General features: G+C 32.5%; 2 protein-coding genes across 6 annotated transcripts in view; one reads left to right on the top strand and one right to left on the bottom strand.

The window, feature by feature from the left end:
• Positions 1-4,291, bottom strand: part of LOC108970504 (myosin light chain alkali) — a 6,061-nt gene extending 1,770 nt beyond the window's left edge. The window contains exons 1-5 of one of the 2 annotated variants that reach the window (XM_018935942.1): positions 4,184-4,291; positions 3,978-4,005; positions 1,313-1,618; positions 1,020-1,106; positions 315-361 (exon numbers count right to left, since the gene is read on the bottom strand). In XM_018935942.1, the coding sequence (XP_018791487.1) occupies positions 318-361; positions 1,020-1,106; positions 1,313-1,618; positions 3,978-4,005; positions 4,184-4,186 (468 nt within the window). In that variant the 5' untranslated portion in view covers positions 4,187-4,291 and the 3' untranslated portion in view covers positions 315-317. The remainder of the gene's footprint in view (positions 1-314; positions 362-1,019; positions 1,107-1,312; positions 1,619-3,977; positions 4,006-4,183) is intronic. The other variant, XM_018935943.1, reaches the window with a different exon arrangement.
• Positions 4,292-13,371: 9,080 nt separating this feature from the next.
• The window catches only part of LOC108970462 (protein unc-80 homolog), a 25,416-nt gene continuing 23,737 nt past the window's right edge, over positions 13,372-15,050 (top strand). For all 4 annotated transcript variants that reach the window (XM_018935864.1, XM_018935863.1, XM_018935862.1 and 1 more), the window contains exons 1-2: positions 13,372-13,402; positions 14,487-14,760. In XM_018935864.1, the coding sequence (XP_018791409.1) occupies positions 14,578-14,760 (183 nt within the window). In that variant the 5' untranslated portion in view covers positions 13,372-13,402; positions 14,487-14,577. The remainder of the gene's footprint in view (positions 13,403-14,486; positions 14,761-15,050) is intronic.

Below are 15,050 nucleotides of genomic sequence, written 5' to 3'. Positions count from 1 at the left end.
GTTATCTTTTAATCATTTTTTATTTTATCTAAAATCTTCACGACGCGTCGCAATTTATTTGGTAATATTATGTACAACCCCAACTACAACTACATATACATACAAACATATATATGTATATACATACTTCATCTATATAAATAAGATTTTTTTACCTTAAATTCCCAATTTAAATTCTACAATTTTTACGCACATATATGCAAACTATATTCGCTCTAAATTTGACCTAATTATACCCCAAACTTAACCCTTCCATTTACACACACATACGAGTGTATGTATGGATGTGTGCGTATAATTAATCGGGTACTTACCGTTTAGTCGAAGACAACTGGATCGCTCATCATTCTTTGGATGAACTCTGCATGGTGCACACGTTGTGTAAACATAATATTGTGTTTGTTGTTGTTGTTACAGGCATTTTACAAACGTGTACGTGTATATATGTATTTCACGCAAGAATTGTGCAATTGTGTGCGCAAACAATCATTCACATTCGTAGGTGGGCGAGCGCGTGTTTGTGCATTTATGTGTATATGATTGTAAAACAAAGTGAAAGTGCGTCATACACATACGTACATATATGGAGAGGTGAGGTAGTGCATTATTATTATTATTATAATTTTTTTTTTTTTTTTTTTTTTTTTTTTTTTTTTTTTTTTTTTCCACAGTGCGTTGGGGTTTATTTTTGGATTTCGACATTCGACGGGCACATATATATAAGTCGACATAGAAGGAGAATACATGTGAAAAATAAAATCAAATTTAATACAAATATGTATATGCAGAGACAACATATGGAATAAGTACATATATAAATAAATACACAGATTATGTATTTTTATTGGTGAAGGTGAGAAGGTGCGAAATTCAGCATACATACATACATATGTATGTTGATGAATGACAACAAAAATGATTTTTGAATTTTAAAAATAAGCACTACACATAAATATATGGTACATTATATGTATATGAGTTAGATGAAATTAGAAGAATAATATTTTGCTGCTACTTACGGGAGTATGGAATCATGCCTTCATCATCTTCGGGGTCCATGCAATCGGCGAACAGTGTCTCAACTTGTTCATCATCCAATTGCTCACCTGTGAGTTGAAGAATAAAATGTAAATGGTTAAAATATGACTGAAATAACAGTCCAGGGAGCTGTCTAAAGATATGATCTTGGCATGCAATGAAGTGTTAAATTTTCTTTCTTTCAAGAAAACTCAACTAAAACTCCAATTGGTTCACTTCCACGTCTTGTTTCCCTATAGCTACAATTCAATTGCTGAATGCCAATCATACTTACCAAGTGACAGGAGGGCGTGTTGCAATTCAGCCAACAGCATTGTGCCGTCCTCGGCTTTGTCGTACAATTTCAAACATTCAATGAAATCTTCGTAGCAACCTTGGTCCTTCTCCTTCTTAACTTGTGAGTAGATGGGGAGGAATTCTTCGAAGGTGATTTTCTTCTCATTGCGCTTCTTGGTGCCGCCCAATTTCTCAATCAACGCCAAGGTTGGGTTCAAGTTGAGAGCACGGAGGGCATCACCTAGATCGACGGCATCAATGCCCACGCCGGGAGAGCCCATGATTTCGAAAACGAATTCGACATCTACAAAAAACAACGAAAAATTATTAATATTTGATTTTTTTGAGGAGAAATGAAGTTATTTATTGATAAAAGGGGCATAAAATTTATTGGAAATTTTAAATTATTTTGTCCAGGTTACAACAGCATTTATTATATTATATTGCAAAACACTTTTTTGATTAGAGTGCAACTTCATATCAAGCTTTCATAAAGCTTTCATAGAGCTTTCATAAAGCTTTTACTTTCGATGTTTTATCGTTATATCACTATCTTAAGTTATATTATGAAAGCCAACAGGATTGCAATATCTAGTTTGGATTTCCAGTTCAATATTCTTCTGGTTTATTATATCTTCTATTTCTTTTGTTTATATAAGTCACTTCATCTCGACTAAAAATTATGCAAATTCACCAGAATTCAAAAAGCTACGCAACTATGTTAAAGTAACGGTACTGTAATGAATTTATTTATTTTTACTTTTAATTGAGAAAGAGCACCTTTATAGTCAGTTTCAATGCTAAGGTGATTTACAATGACATCAAAAATGGTAGTATATCTGTAAACAAACATATTCATCGATATGATTTGCATGAGGGTAATCCTGCCCCAAAAGAATTTCTGCCAATATCATGGAAAAACTTTTAGCTGAGATTAGGTAACAATACGTTCGACTTTTCTGAGGATTTCAGAGAAATTTCAAGATATTTAAAAAACATGCTCACAAATTATGGAAGGAAATTATAGATTATATGAGGATTGCACCGCGACCTGAGGTCTATTTTGTCCTCTGCAGTTTATTTACTTAAGAAGTATATAAGCATTTTAGCCTCAGTGCGATAACGGTTTATTTTATGAAAAAAAATTTTTTTTGAAAAACAAAAACAGAAATATTGCATACCCCAATTTCAACTAACTAGACGTTCTTGTCCTCTTACCCTTAAAATATATATATATATATATATATGCATTCATCCATAAAACCTACATATTTCATATGAGCTTCCTTCTTCACGCTAATCAACGAACTTGATCCGTAGATTCAAGACCAACAAAAAAAGATATTTATGACACATGCCATATAAGCAGCGCACCCCCAACTAATGTCTTTCATTAGTATGCATTTTGACAGCGCATAGCTAGAGGAATTTCGCGCAGTGTATATAAGCGTGTCGTGAGAAAGAAATCTGACACCCGAGCGTACGAATAGTTGAGCACACGATCGGTTGTATGGACGAGATAGCGCACAGAACACGCATGCGATTTTTACAGAGTATATGTCGGTGATTTGTTTGTGTGTGTGTTTATTAACATACATATAAACACCTTTGAGTATGTGAGGTATGCGGAATGAAAACTTAAAGCAAGATTTTTCCCAAAATTAGAAATGCGTTCGGTGTGCCGTTGTTCGGCCAGCGCCTATTCGTACTAGTCGTGTTTACGCATTTACCGTTAGTCTGTGCGCACACATATTAACTTTTTTTAATTATTTCAACATACACATACATTCAATTGTATACTTGAATTGGTCACAACATCGCCGCGACTTTTTTGATCATATACTATAGTATATATATATTTCTGCGCTCAGTCCTTCATTTCTAGTTTATATATTTTCTCTCATTGTTTTATTTTCGTTCACATATTTGCATTTATTTTTATAATGCCAACAACAGTTGCGCAGTTAGTTTAAGCACATTTTTTAGCATATTTATTTTTAAATTTTTCAATTTTTTTTTCAACTTTTTCTCTACGAAAACTTTGGTTTTGAACAAATGAGATTTTTTTTGTAACTAGCGGCATTCAGCCGTACGTTAAAAATAGCACGCAAACGATTGTAAAATTTTTCGTTTCAATTCCATTTCCATTTCGTTTCGCTTCGTTTATGCCGTTATGTAGACTTTTAATAGGCACCTTAGACGCTGAAATACGTAGGTGTTGCGTTAAAATGGCAGCGTTTGCCATTAGTGGCTATTACCGTTATGTACCGTTGTAACTATATGATTTTGTAGTCTGCGGTGTATCCAAAAAGCAACAAAAATTGCCTAGCGGTGCACTGGTATTCCAAAATTCTGCGTCTGCGTTGCTCTTTTTTGAAAATTATGCCTAACCTCGGCCACCTTTTAAAAGTATCGTTAACACTTTTTACCGTTATGTAAGTATATGCTTCGTGGTTATTTGGTTATGTTATGTTTAGAGACTTTTCATGAATTAACACCAGAAATGTTGTTAAAAAAAAGTTAGTTGTAAAAATTACTTTGATTTTGTTTTAATAATCTTCTAATATATATTTAATTGTCCTTGCAGACGCTTGTATAATCATTTTCCAGTAATTTTTAGACCACTTTTGTTTTTTTAATTAACAACTTGTATGCGAACTTACTTTCAATATCACGTTTTGGTAAATCGGCCTAGAATTAGAAGAAATTAAAATATTTTTATTACTTTTTAGTTGTTGTATAAAATATTATTTTACTAAAAACGCAAATTTTACATTTGTTCCAACTTTTTAAAGGTTATGTAGGAACAAACGCTTATTATTTTTGTTCTAATTGTGGCGATCCTCAAGTTAGAGCAGCAGTCACTCACCATTTTGTTTGTTGGATGAGAAAAAATCAACTAACCCGTGGATGAGCTCTGTCTCGACTGAACGTTTCTCGTCTACAGCACGCGTGTTAGGTACTTTCCTGTCGCTTGACCAGCCAAAAAGTTTTTCACAATTTTCCCGTTACATATACGAACGTGCGGTAGCCGAAGCCGATCGTGCTCACTCAGCTGCCGTTGTGTGCGTAAAATCGCTGGGTAAAGCAGGTAATTCGGTTGATGGGCGGGTAAACGGCTGTTTGAAGTGAGCACACACGCACACATACACTTATAAGCGCACACAAGCCTACATACTTCTACTTGCTAATGCAAATGGGAGCCACATATGTATTTGTGTAAGCTTAGCATGGCTGCGCTATTTCGCATATTGGTTGCTGTTCAGTGTTTGCTCATAAAAATTACTTTCCTCTAAGAAAATTTTTTTCGCCACAAAATATTTTATGTTTCGTGTGCCTATATGAGCATGCAAAACAATTCATTTTATTTTTTTGTAAAATCACGCACACATGCTTACTCATTGAGATGCTCACTTCGTGGTGTTATGGTTGTTGTTGTTATTTGGCAAGGGCGGCAAAGCCTACAGGTGATTTACTTGTTGAGTTGGCCGCCACAAAATACGCCAAACAATAGCAATAGCAGCAACGAAAACTACAAAATAGTAGCCACCAGCAGCTCGCGTCTCTGTCACCTACGTTCTACGGCATACTCAGTGGTCGTTGCTATTTTTACTCGGATGCGCATAGGAAACTACAAGCAATACATACATAAATATATGTACAACAGTAATAATCGCCAACCGTTGCCGGCCTTAGTGTTGAATATCATTGGATATTTGCCTGTTCAGATAGCTGTGTGCGAATGTGTTCTAGTTATGTATATATGTATGCATGAGCAGCGCCTGGTATTTTATTAAAACAACGCAACTAATCCCGACTACTAACTCTATATGAATATAAGCATATGCTTGTATACAATCTAATCAATAAGCATAATTTTCCAACCGCATTAGTTGGTAGCCAAATATTTTTTGCCTATTGACCCTGATCACTTCGCTGCTTTCAACAGTTTCCTCATGTCTCTGCATATTCTGTGTGCGTTGATGGTTTCCTAATATTTTCCTATATGTATACCATACATACAAGCAAACAGTATTTTGGTGAACTGCAAATATACCTAAATACATACACATGTGTATGTTATACCTGCGTAGATACATACAAACGTATAAAAAAATATATATAAAATTGGTCAACTTCACCACCTTTCCGGCACATAAGTATGTCTGCATGTTGTTCGCAATGTGTCGAGTGAAAAATTCCGTTGTTCCTCTTACATACAAAAGTCTAACTGTATATGCTCCCTGCAGTGTGCTTATATTTGAATGTAATTTGTTTGTATGTATTAGTGTGCGAGAGCATCAATTGGTTTATGCCGCCACGCAACATGTTTTTGGTTTCACTATTTTTACCAGCGATGACACAGAAATTCTTTTCATTTATTATCTTATTTTGTGACTTTGGGTGTTTCGCCGTATTATTTGCAAATAAAATACATACATAAATACCGCATTATGTATTGGCAAGACAGATAATAGTTTCGTCATAGTAGAGCTTACATATCGATCTGCTATAATTAATTATATTTTATTTGACATGCTCACTTACTGCGTGTTAACAGAAAACTGTTTCATTGCCTCGCCGAGGTGGAAAAAACATATTTTACAATTTTAATGGGAGAAAATTGTTATTCATTTATTTTTAAAATAAACAAAGCTGCTCCAGACACATTATATTTGTTGAAAATATAGGAAACATTTGAAACTATTTGATAATAAGAAACGTATTTAGATAGCTTTAAAGTTTCTTTCAACACCAATTTAATCAAAAATATATTTTTTCACTAAACTAAAGAATATATTTTTCTTTCATTTTGTATTGAAATCGTTTCATTCAAAAATTTTGGATTAAAAATTAGATTTATATTTTTTAATTCCGATGTTGAGATTAAAGATTTCATTTTAATTTCTTAATTCAAGATGTTTGTGATTCAAATTTGAAAATTCAGATTAGTATTTTTTGATTTGAATGAAGTTAGCAAACGAAAACCGAATAATTGTTAATCCTAAAACAAATTTAAATTTTTCTAAAACTTAATTATATTATTGGGATTACAATTTTTCACGTTCATATTTTAATCCGGTAGTTTGGGATAACAAAATTATTAATTGCAATTTATACTCCCCGGAAAATTGATATTTCAAAAAAATGTAATATGAGCGCGATCTGTCAACCAGTTTTTTTTTTTACAGCAGCTGCTTAATTCGGTATACCCGTATGTAAAACAAAGAATTTGTTTCAAATTTTGTATTTTTAACCAACAAACAAACCAATCTTCATTTTTTTGCTTGTTTTTTTGGTGCTTCATGAATTTTTCCGGAGGGACAGATGGTCAATAAGGAGTTATATTTCGCCGTAGTGAGGCGTTTGTATGAGAACATACGTCGAAAATGACCGCAATTGTGAAAGAACAATTCATGGATTTTAAACGACAATAATGCAGCATCACTTCGAGCCACGATTGTGAAAAAAACGCAATAAATACCATCGTTCAAACTCGGTATTCACCAGATTTGGCTGATTCTTCTAAACTGAAAACTTTTTTTTCTAAATTAAAATTGTCGCTCCGTGGAACCCGTTTCCATTCCATCGAAAAGATAAAACAAAATTTTCTTTATGCTCTTTCTTATGAAAAGTGTTTTGAGGACTACAAAAATCATTGGCGCAAGTGTATTGCATCTGTTGGGGATTACTTTGAAGGCGACAAAATAGTATTGATGAATAATTAAATATTTTGCGTTTTATTTACAATTTTCGGTGATTCTTTTGTCACAATGTACACATGTGAATACACGCTAAGAATTTTTTAGTCAAAAGACAAATATTTTTCGAGAAATATTTGAATCCTTTCGAGTAATCATTTCAGCAAATTCGATTAACGCTGTTTCGAGAAAAACGCGTTCAAAGATTAACTGTTATCACTAATTGAGCTGAGTGGCTACACTTAAGAAGTACCTAAAAATTTATTTGAAATATTAATTTAAATTTTACTATGAGTTCCGATAATTCAAAATTTTTCTAACATTAACTCTCAGACAGTTGTCTTAATCATGTTACTATAAAGAAACGGTAAACGTAGCGTTTTATCTTCTCTTTAAAACTTAAATCATTAGAGTCTGGTGACAAAAATGATAATATTTAATATACATATGTATAATATATAATAATGCCGGGGCGTATGAGCAACATAATATAGCCTATTAATACTTAATAATCGTCCATAAATTTAATTCTCTCTTGAATGAAATCGTATTTTCATTTAAGGGGCTACTTTATCTACATATTTAAATAACTTTTCTAAAATTGGAACAGCTGTCTCTTATCATTGAACTGACATGACGTATGAGTAATATGTGTAACGCGTATATTACTCATACGCCCCTCCCAATTATGTTTGCATGTTTTTATGTTTATGATCTTGAGCTCCAGTGATAGCTAAAGGGCGATAACCAAACATATTTATCATAAAGCTGATGATGGTAAAAATGTTTATCCGGAAAATATGTGTCAGCTATCGAAATATTTTTTCATTAATCTGAAGCAAACTTTTTCGAGTATTATAACTATCATTTGGTACTGAAACGAGATTGTTAGAAAAGCTGGTCCCAAAAACTTTTTATATACTGTTTACACCACACAACAAATATGAAGGAAAAGATTGTGACTGATATGCTTTGACGTCTGTGAGGTATTTGAGATTATAAATTTGAGTTCAAAAATGTTCAAAAATGTACGTAAACAGCTATTTTTGTCATTTTGTTAAATGGTGTTGATTATACCCCTATAACCCACTTATATTGCTAATCATGTATACGTTATTTTAGAATACATCCTACCAGATTATCTGCTTCTACTTCCATCCCATTCGATTTTGCAATTGTATATGCGCAACATATAGGGGTCATTAACTGATAATGCCGGCGAAAGCAGCTCATCCACTTGTTGCCCTCTACCAGCATCCCAACTTATCAATGGGCTCGATGGCTGTAAGTACGCAAACTCAGGAATTTCACTTATCTCTTTAGTGCTCTTTTATTTTGATTTCACTTTTATTGTCACTTCTTTTGTTGAAGGCTTTCTAAACAACCTCAATGGCCTCTTTGATGTGCCGAAACAACTACATACGTATAATTTTAGAAGTTATTCAACCCGATGCTGAACAACAAGTGCGGCTTGGCAATGTGAAAATCAGCTGTTTTTTGTTTACATTAAACATCTGAACTGGACCAGAAGTGCGCAGGCCTCCCGTTGTGCCGAAGTTTGTAAACAAAGAGTATTTTTAAGTTGCTAAATTCACCCCTAAATTATATAAGTTAAATGTTGTAAATGTAAACAGTTACAAGTATATTATTTGTAGATATAATCTAATCTGTCTTTACTACTCCAACTAATGTTATTACTTAAACCCTTCTGTGCACTGTTACACTGATTTCATGCTTTCATATGAAATCACAATTATGACAGTTGTATATTATTTAGAACACCGTTATCTCCCACGTCGCTTACATGAATTGTATCGAGGACAATAAGCCGATAAGAGCGCACAACAACTTAATGCCGTGAGGCTTCATTTTGTATAGGTACTTGTAGCTCCCTCAAACCCATCGGTTATACGCAGTGTTTACCGTAATCGCTTAATGAGTGAATTGTTTTCCAGTAGCTTCATTACGTTATCGGTGAAATGGCGAGCAAATGCAAACAGTTAAGAGTTAAGGTCCACCCTCTACTCATCCTGCACTCACCATTGACCCACTTTTCTCAGCTGTGCTGCTTGTGGCCCAACGACATTCAACCCTCTCGACCTGCTCGGTTGGTGGAGCCGGTGACATTCGGCAGTGAAACGATTTGTGCATGTTTATACACTTAACAAGCAAACGAGGACGACAAAGCGTTGATTGTGTGTGTATGTGCTGCTCGAGTTAGAGTATGCGCGTGTGTAATGAGTGGTGGCATGCTGCTTGTTATCGCTGATAAAATATGTGTGTCGTTCAAAATACAGGGTGGAAAGTAGATACACATTAAAATATTTTTACGAAAAAATATTGAAGATACAAATTTTCTGCAAAAATTTCCAAATTTTAAAATAAAATGTTTTTAGGAAAAAGTTAAAAATTTTTTGATAAACTTTTTTTTATTTTTTTAATTTATTAATACTTTCAGTAATATCCAATATATAAAAATAGTAAATAAAGGCCAAAAAATAATTTTTAGCATTTTTAAAAATTTTGAGATGAAAAAAAATAATAAATTTTCTTCTTCATAAATATTGTCAATTATTTGCTTTGGAAAGATTTTCGAAAAAATTCCGAATTTTTTTTTTAAAAACTTATTAACTTATACAATAAATACATACATACACAATACGTACATAAATACATATAAAATACAGAAAATATTTTTTTTGACATTTTTAAAAATTTATTTTGAAAAATTTTATAAAGTCAAATTGAAAGTTTACTAAACATTTTTCGAAATTTTTGTAAGCATTTAAATAAAAAAAGGTTTTTAGGAAATTATATTATCTCTAATAATTTTTTTTATAAAATACTTTGCATTCCTTTTATTAGAAAATAATATAAAAAACATTAATAAATATTTGAAGGACAATATATACATATATATATATATATATTTTAACATTTTGTAACCACTTAGGATTAAAAACAACTTTCTTTATTTTTTCATTATTACTATTTATTTTATTTCTCGTTTTTTTTTTTTTTTTTTGTTTTGTATTTTTTGAGCTAACAGCAGGAATAAATTAGAGCTCAATATGCTTATTGTTACCTTCACTTGTTACTATGATATCAAATTTATTGATTTCATTATTTATTAGAAAGAATGTATAGAAGAAGAAAAAAATATTTTTATTTTTAAGCATCATTTAATAAAAATTATTATTAGTTTGAACAAAAATTCAAAGAATTAATATTTTATATGTATTCATTACTATTAGTAAAAGCTCTTTCGTGAAGAATTTTTCATTTCACAGATAAATTGATAATTTATTCAAAAGCATGACACCTAAATGTCTTCAAAAAGTATAATTTTAATACAATATCTTAAGTATAATAATATATTTAAATTGAGAATTTCTTAACCTGGTATTTAGTAGTCACAACTGAGGTGATGATGATTCTATACGTATCAAGCCACATTTTTTGTTGAAACATTGAATTCTTAATCTAATAACCAAAATTTCAAACACATCGTACAACTTATAATCGAAGTGTACAGAAAAATGCTATACATTTTTGCAATTTTCAATTAGAATTTATTGTCATTAATTTTCTTCCTCAAAATTTATCGCAGAGATTATGAATATCCTAAATACATGCGTATACAAGATATATCATTATAGTATTATGTTTACAAAAGCGAAAAAATCGCACAATTGGCAGAAAGCCAAATTCAAGTTCAAAATAAAAATTTGCGAAATAATAACAATTCGTTAAGTATTTCATAATAGTATTTACATGATTGTTATTATGGGCACTTGGGTGTAGAGGTATTTTGCTTTTAAAACACAAGCATGCCCAGCTATTTTCTTATTATGTATATAAGTATGTGCGATACATCATCTTAGATAGCTATGGGAATCAGAAGTTGAAACACAAATAAGCAAATATTATGAAATACATAAAATTTTTTTAAAAAATATAAGCATTTATGGTTTTGTGCTTTACACATTATATCGCTTAAATGATTAAATATTAAGTGATACTCAATTTTATTTAAAATTTTAAAAATTTGTAAGTGCATTTTCGAAGTCTTCTTAATTATTATTCAATTTATTTATATATTTAGACGACGATGAAAGTGTGGTTAAAATGGAAAGAAGATATAATCAATTTATTTATATATTTATATTTACATGTAATTTTTTCAAGAAAATGTATTTTAATTAATTACACATGTCTGCCAAAGCAAAGAATTAGAACAATAATTATTTTTCCGATTTTCCACTTAAATCTATTTTCATTATTTAAATATATTCTCCTTAATGTAATGTGGTTACATTTCAAATTGACAAAACTAATGTATTCTTGACCACAACATTGTTTTTCCAAGACCTAAATATTATTCAAGGCATTACAACTCCCTTTTATGTTATTTTATAATTTTAAAAATTGTCTCTCGTTCGAACGAAACTGAGCAGTAAATACCACCATCAGTCAAAATCAGTCTTTAAAAAATAGAAAATCATCATCGATTTTTCATATTTCAATAGTTTATACCTTTAAATAACGTACTGAAATTTGATCGAAATAGTTTTTGGATTAAAGCCGTATAAAGGCCAGTTAAAATAGTTTATGTTTAAACGCGTTTTTCTCGAGCCTCTTAAAGTCCACTGAACAAGCGGACGGATACAAGTTAGTATACCATTTTTCGGAGCTACTGGAATAAACTGCTGTCATCTGTTCTCCATAGCAAAACCTAACCTTTTTATGGAGGTTAGAGAAAGGGATAAACCAATTACAGTGAAATTTATAAGAACTAGACACACGCCATCGCAGTGTTTTTGCCCGGGTAAGGGAGCCGTCCATATATGGGGACGTGCCCAAAACATGTGTTTAAAATGCAACTCAGAACTGTAATTCCATTGAACTAATTTATGCGAGCCAATGTCAACTTGAAATGTATGAATGATAATTATCCAATTACATTTTTTACAAAATTTATTAAGCTAATTATTTTCAAAATTTCTGTATTAACTTTTTTCTACTGCTGCTAATTTTGTTTAAAGAATTTGATTGGTGAGACAGATATCAAATAACATGTATCCTCAGCAGGTTCTGAAGTTACGAATTAAATTTGTAACAGTGCTTTTCAATTCTCATTTTCTGTGAAATTTATCAAAGTAATGTATATATATATTTTGTATACCATCAGAATATATATATTGTACTTAGATTTCAATTAAGAAAAACCTTACAAATTTTTTTATTTCAAATTTTTACGTGAGAACACTATTTGATTGATTACAGGCTTTTTTCGATTTTAAATCTCAACAAGGCTTCTTAATATTTTTAATAAAAAATACAGTGGGTTTTGCACATAACAAGGTAAATTTACAGCAAATTTCGAAAAATAAAATAAATTTTCTACAATATAAAAATAAAAATAAAACACCTTGCTCTTTTGAATTTTTTTACATAAATTTTAAAGTTATGTAAAAAAAGTATACAAGCAATGGTTGTAGATAGACTCGTAGTTTTGCCGGGAATCGGGATAAGCTGTTATTAACCTTTAAAAATTCATTAAAGCCCCTCTGTTGCTCTTGTGTATCTAGACTCATCAAGGTGGTAAGATTCAGATAAGTTGTATTCGAGGTCATCCGATGATAAGCCCAGGAAATATGCTGTTTCGACGGGATCGGTGTATAGGAAGAGAGGTGTCAGAGGTTAGCCGAGCATGCAAAGAGGTGATTAGAGTCATGCCTGGACTCGTGGCATGCCAGACATATATTTCGTGTGTGGGGGTCTGTTCTGGATATGGGGGAGATTCAATAGTATCCAGAACTAAGCTGCGCTTACCACGCTCGTCTCCTTCGTATTCTTAACCTCAGATCATCACCATTCAAAGAACGGACAGCTGGATGTAGCACATTTCTTTCATCATGCTGATTATTTCACATGAACTGTCTTTAAGGCAACAAAAAGTGTTGATGAACTTTTGGTTATATTTATAAATTTTCCTACTTACTACCTTGTTCCAATAAATCATTAGAAAATTTAAAATAATTTTAAAAATATTTCGAAAATTAATAGAATCATTTTAATTGCAGTGCTGCTATTAGTAATCAAATAATGTTCAAATAAATTAATTTAATTTAGTCCTCTTCATAAAGCAAAATGTATTCGTTGGCATCATTTTTATAATAACATAATAAAGAGCTAGTAAACTGCTTATTATTCAACGCAAACACTTTCAGCCGCACTTAGCACGCATTTCACATGCGCATCCTGTATTTACCCCGCAGATGTCCTAAATTCGCGTAAACGCACTCGTCACTTGTCGTACTCTTCCTGATAGAAATAACAGTTAGTCGCATCCGAACCACCAAACTGTCAACATTCAAATCACGGTAAATACAACAGCAACTCTCCTTGTGCTGTGCAAAAACCAAAAAAAAAGTACAAGTGAAAAATTTGCGCAGCAATTGAAGCATTTAGCGCTGCAATCAAATAGCATTTCGCTAGAAAATTTACACAATTCAAAGAAGCAATTAAGTTAACGCATTCAACGAAGTGCAAATTGCAAAAATAACGAAAATTCAAGTGAACAAATTGTAGTGAAGCCAAACCCATTTTTCCTTGCTGGCGTTTTAAGTGCTTTGTGGGTGCGCCACAGCACAAGTTCAATTAAATCGACGACAAGCGATAACGGTTTTGTGCGCTCGACGGCTAGATAACGGTGATGAAGTGCGATTTAATTGGAATTTAGTGAAAATTACTTGTGATTATGTAATAAGTGAAAATTTTCACCGAAAAATATATGAGAAAAAATTTTCATCTCACCACAGCGACATCTAGGCAGGGATACTGAATTTTGTCTGTATACGCGGAGCACCCGTCGACGAGATGCGGAGTCTGCGTCCAACTTAAAAGTGGAGCAAACGCTGTGCAACAACAAAGCGAACAGCTGATTAACATTAGCACACAGCTGGTGAAGTGTTTTTATCAATGAAAGGCAGGCATACATACCCAAATGTATAAAGACTTACAGTTAGCTTGCACTGGGGGTTGCAATTACAGCTGTCTAGCTGTAAACATAAACAAACGCGAAGCGTTTATTGCAAAGGGGGCAAGGAGGCAAGAGCGCCACCAGACACTTGCAATTATGAGCGTTTTGTTATGAATATTTCTGAGTTGAGTCGGCGCACGCGAACACCTGTTGCCAACCGGTGATTTACGAGCGCCATTCAAATGAAACCCCTCAAACCCAAAGCACAAAAAACACTAGAGTACCCTTTAGGGCATTTTCATGCTTGTGGATGTGTATACGTATGTATAGATGTGTGTGTAGAAGCAACAGTTGTTACAGACTTTGGCCTCTATTTCTAAACTTCTGTGGCGCTGGTGGCAGCAAGGGGGCTTGGGTTTTGTTTCATTTATATGCAAATATTTCCAGTCAAGTGCTTTCACTTCACATTTCTTGCTCATTCACAGCTGCTTGTAATATGCCGCTGAGCGCCCCTAACGCTAGACAACCATAAAAGTCACTGTTGCCGCGGAACAGTGCGTTAAGTGATGCCGCAAAATGGTCACCAAAACTACAACAAACAACAATTTACATATGAATAATAACGAGGAAAATGATATCGATCAGGATGATGGCATGCAGGATCTGGGTTTGCCAGTATCATTGCAGACCTTCCTCTGGCGTCAGATTGCACCTTTCATAAGGCCGAAATTGGGCAAATTGCATGAGGCTAGTTGCATGGTGAGTTTAGCTACAGCAAACCTTTGTTATGTACTAAATTACCAAAAAACAACAACAAAACCAAATACATGTTAAGTGTAAAAGAAGTATATCATATAAATGGTATATAAATGTGGCAATATAAGTGGCAACGCCAAACAATAATTCCACTAAATGTTTAAGTGATGACGCTAACGGTATAAGCGGCAAAGCTAGTAAAAGAAAATGTATATAGAGAAAAATAAATAACTATAAATAAAACCAAAAACAAATAAAAAAAATAAAATAACATATTATAAAATAAAATGAAT

Source organism: Bactrocera latifrons, unplaced genomic scaffold, assembly GCF_001853355.1.
Source record: "Bactrocera latifrons isolate USDA-ARS-PBARC rearing strain unplaced genomic scaffold, ASM185335v1 scaffold_3, whole genome shotgun sequence".
Classification (NCBI taxonomy): domain Eukaryota; kingdom Metazoa; phylum Arthropoda; class Insecta; order Diptera; family Tephritidae; genus Bactrocera; species Bactrocera latifrons.
This window is presented reverse-complemented; position numbering and strand designations above follow the sequence as displayed.